The following is a 3,566-nucleotide window of genomic DNA, read 5'->3' as shown; positions in this document are numbered from 1 at the left end:
TCAAAACAACCGCCCAACGGTAAGTCAGAATTGGTAGATTTATTCAATATTTTTTTTTTTTTTGCTTTAATAAGAAATCTGTAACCATGTTTATAATTTGTTTTAAGGATCAAATTTTATTCAACTTTTAATACTGTGAACCTTTGTCAACCAAAGTTGATTCGAAGTTCAGGGTGTTCATTAAATTCTTTTATTTTTTGCCTTTTTAGGTTGCTTTTTTTTAATAGAAATAAAGTTCCATTAAATTTACTTGTGAATACGTCATGGAGGATAAAGATAAATGTTCACCAGCATCAAGCGATGGGAAACCAAATCCATGCTCAACTGAGTCCAAATTGGGAATGAATTCACGTAATTCTGATGTAAAGGATAAGTCAAGACATGCAAAAGCCCGCAGAAGAACAGAAGAAGCGAAATCTGACAAGGTAACTATGCCTAGTACCTCAAGTGAGAATTCTAGAACAATTGGAAAATTTAGCACATGTGCAACACCGATCTCCATGCTTTCCCCTAAAACTTCTGAACGCAAAATCCACGCCCCTGAAAAGAACGCCAAACCGGAGGAGAGATACATAGTTCTAAGAACCGAAAAGGAACTCCGGGACTACTTTGCTGCCATGGACAGAGCTGCCCCACAGGCGAGCCCGGCCCCTGATCCCCAACCCACCCGCTCCTGCTTAAGTCGCTCTTCGTTTGGCTCCAGTAGAAGTGGAAGCGGTCAATCCGCCAAGAGTGTCCGGTTTGCTGACAAAGAAGATGAGTCGGACAAGAAAAATAAGCACTCCGATAAAAGAGTGGTAGGGCGAAGGTCGAGGACATTGATGACGGGTGAAAGGGATATGCAGCCTATTCCTACACGCTTACAGGATCAAAAGATTACTACTTCTACAGAACCCTCAGTTGGACATGATAACAGACGGTCCAAAACGGAAGTAGATTTATCCACGATAAGATATGCATCACCTATAGACAATATCAATAGAGGTGAAAATCAACCCCAAACTTTAAGTGAGTCACTGGTATCTGCAAAAAGCAGTCATACCGAGAACAAAGCAACAGAAATTACCACTTGCACCGGAAGTCAAGACACATATATCAGTCCAAGAGACACAGTCTATGACATGGGGAAAATTGGTCATTCTGTATCTCCCAGTGTAAGCCCACTGCCCGCAAGCAGAGATTCGGACAACTGCTCGCGGACTGTTAGTTACACATCTAGTAGGTACTCTTCTTCAGGACTCTATACATCATGTAGCGATTATAGCGCCGATGAATATTCTCGGTCTGAAAGCACGTGTTCAAGTTATTCTCATGACAGAAGAACACCATACTCAGAAAACAGCAGCTGCTGTTTAGAGAAGTGTAACACTCAAAGTATCTCTAAATCCTACACTATTGTCCTGGCGGCAGAGAAATCCCCTGATGAAAGTCCTACACCAAGGTTCGACAATGCTTCGTCTTCTGGGCCATCCGAGTATCACTCTAGATCTGAGAGCAGATACTCCGAAAACAACAATTCTCGTTGTAGTAGCAGTGTCTCGGATTCTCCACAATCTGTTGATATGATTCATAACAAAGGAAAGCGTTGTCGAGGAAGACTGAGTTCGCCCAAGCAAAGAAATAAACCAAAACTTGAAGACAAAGTGTTCAGAAGAGAACCTACAAACATTGGCCCGGGAACCAAAACCCTGAAAATAGATTTCCAAATGGAAAACAAATCACAAAAGCAATGCATACATAAAGTCCCTAAAAATGGTAAAACGTCAAGCAGGTTGTCTCCAAAGATAAATGCTAGCATCAAATGTGAAACTTCAGACCAAACAATGGATACCCTCAGAGTTATGGGCGTTCCTTTACATAAAAAGGATAGATCCCAGAGTTCTGTCGACGCGGTCGAGAACCCGTATGACAATGATTTGGAGGAAGACATGGAATCAGAAAAAACAAAGAAGGACACGTCCATCTCCGAGAAAAGCCAGGATAATTTTTGGAATGTAGATGTAGAAAAGGACCATCAAGGAAAGCAACCTGTAATTCCTAGATCTTCAAAACACAGTACAACCGAGTTTCCGCATATAAAAAGGAGGGATAAAACAGACCTGATCCAGAATAGTTTTCTACAAAAAGATCCTGATCCCGAACCCGATCAGAAACTGTCTGAAATCAGCATGGTAGGCACTGGGTTCGACTCATTGGCAACCGGGAAGCAAGATGTAAAGTCACAGAAAGTTAGAAAAAGGGAGGCGAAAGCACGAGGAAATAAAATAACCAGGGAAAAGCCGCATGTGTTGAAAAATGATCCGCAAGATTTGTCAGCCTTGATTGCTAAAGAGCTCCTTGGAGACAAATATCAGACCAGAAAGAAAGGAAAAAAAGAACAGAGGATAAAAAACACTCACAGGATCCAAACAGACAAAGCAATGGAAAAGCAAAAACTAACTCAGTTACCTACAGATATGCTAGAAAAACAAAACGCAGCTAAAGATGCTAGAAAGAAGAAGAACCAAATTGAGAGACTTGTTGCCGCTGACAATTTGTATCAGAACAAGAAGCAAGACCATGTCAGGGGAATGATGGTGATGGGCATGGCCAAGAGCAGCCCCTACCTAAACCAGACACCAGGGCGCGCGCCAAAACCTTGTCCTACTGCTACAACTCTACCCATAATAAACACGGCAGACGACAACAACCCCTGTCATTCCATTGTCAGCGGACACACAAATGCACCGGTGGATATGGTCCTCCCAAAACTCTGTGCCTCGCGCCTACTTCCTCAACATATTGAGGCTCGGGGCGGCGACCGGGAGAGACGCTGCAACAACGCGCGAATGCCATGTAAACTGAATCATTCATACGGAGATATAGGATATAACCGGAGAAAATCCGATGAGCGAAACCCAAGTCAGGCAAACGATCGTACATTGCCGAGGTTACCGGGTCCTCCTGTACCCCTTCAAGCGGAGGCTTCGCTGTGTAACGGCGCTCTACAAGTGACCATCTTGGACCCCAGCGGTCAGGGAGGTCACGCCGAACCTATCAAACTGACCATTCTACACAAGTCTAGGGGTACAGAACAAAGAATGCGGTCCTCACAACACCAATCGAAATGTGGGCAGGAAACCGAGCCTGTTTTCTTTAGAGGAAAAGGACGGAGTCAGCAAATTAATACAGAGATGAAAAGCAGGAAAATCAAGAGAGGGTTTTCTCATCAATAAATGTATACCGATAGTTAGAACTGGGATAAAAACATCATTGGTAAAATTTAAACCGTAAAAATCATTTGGAACCTTTTTAAGATCGTATAGTATGAAATTAATTTATAAATCGAAAAAGTAAATTTTCTCTGAGTAAAGTGAAGGGTGGTGCAGTGTATTTTTATAAACCTGAATTAGAAACTATTTAATAAGATATTATTGTTATTTCAAAATTATGAGGTTTTTACAAATAAGGGCATGTTTGTAGACTTTCTGTCCTTGTATTTGATACTTATAAGTAAAGGTTATATTATATGCCTGAATATTCTCTCTTTTGTTTCTACTAGATTGAATGACAAATTGATATGTATG

General features: G+C 41.6%; 1 protein-coding gene across 1 annotated transcript; it reads left to right on the top strand.

Annotated features, from left to right (window-relative positions):
- Window positions 1–222: 222 nt before the first annotated feature.
- On the top strand, window positions 223–3,352 carry LOC128188157 (uncharacterized). Its single transcript, XM_052859036.1, has one exon. It carries the CDS (start codon window positions 264–266, stop codon window positions 3,213–3,215), a length of 2,952 nt encoding a protein of 983 aa, XP_052714996.1. The 5' UTR covers window positions 223–263; the 3' UTR covers window positions 3,216–3,352.
- Window positions 3,353–3,566: the final 214 nt, after the last annotated feature.

The sequence above is a fragment of the Crassostrea angulata genome, chromosome 6 (assembly GCF_025612915.1).
Source record: "Crassostrea angulata isolate pt1a10 chromosome 6, ASM2561291v2, whole genome shotgun sequence".
Classification (NCBI taxonomy): Eukaryota; Metazoa; Mollusca; class Bivalvia; order Ostreida; family Ostreidae; genus Magallana; species Magallana angulata.
The sequence above is the reverse complement of the archived record's forward strand: the minus strand, read 5'-3'. Positions and strand labels throughout refer to the sequence as shown.

Excerpts from the sequence above, each read along its gene's own strand:
- LOC128188157 (XM_052859036.1), top strand. The coding sequence starts at position 264 with ATGGAGGATAAAGATAAATGTTCACCAGCATCAAGCGATGGGAAACCA.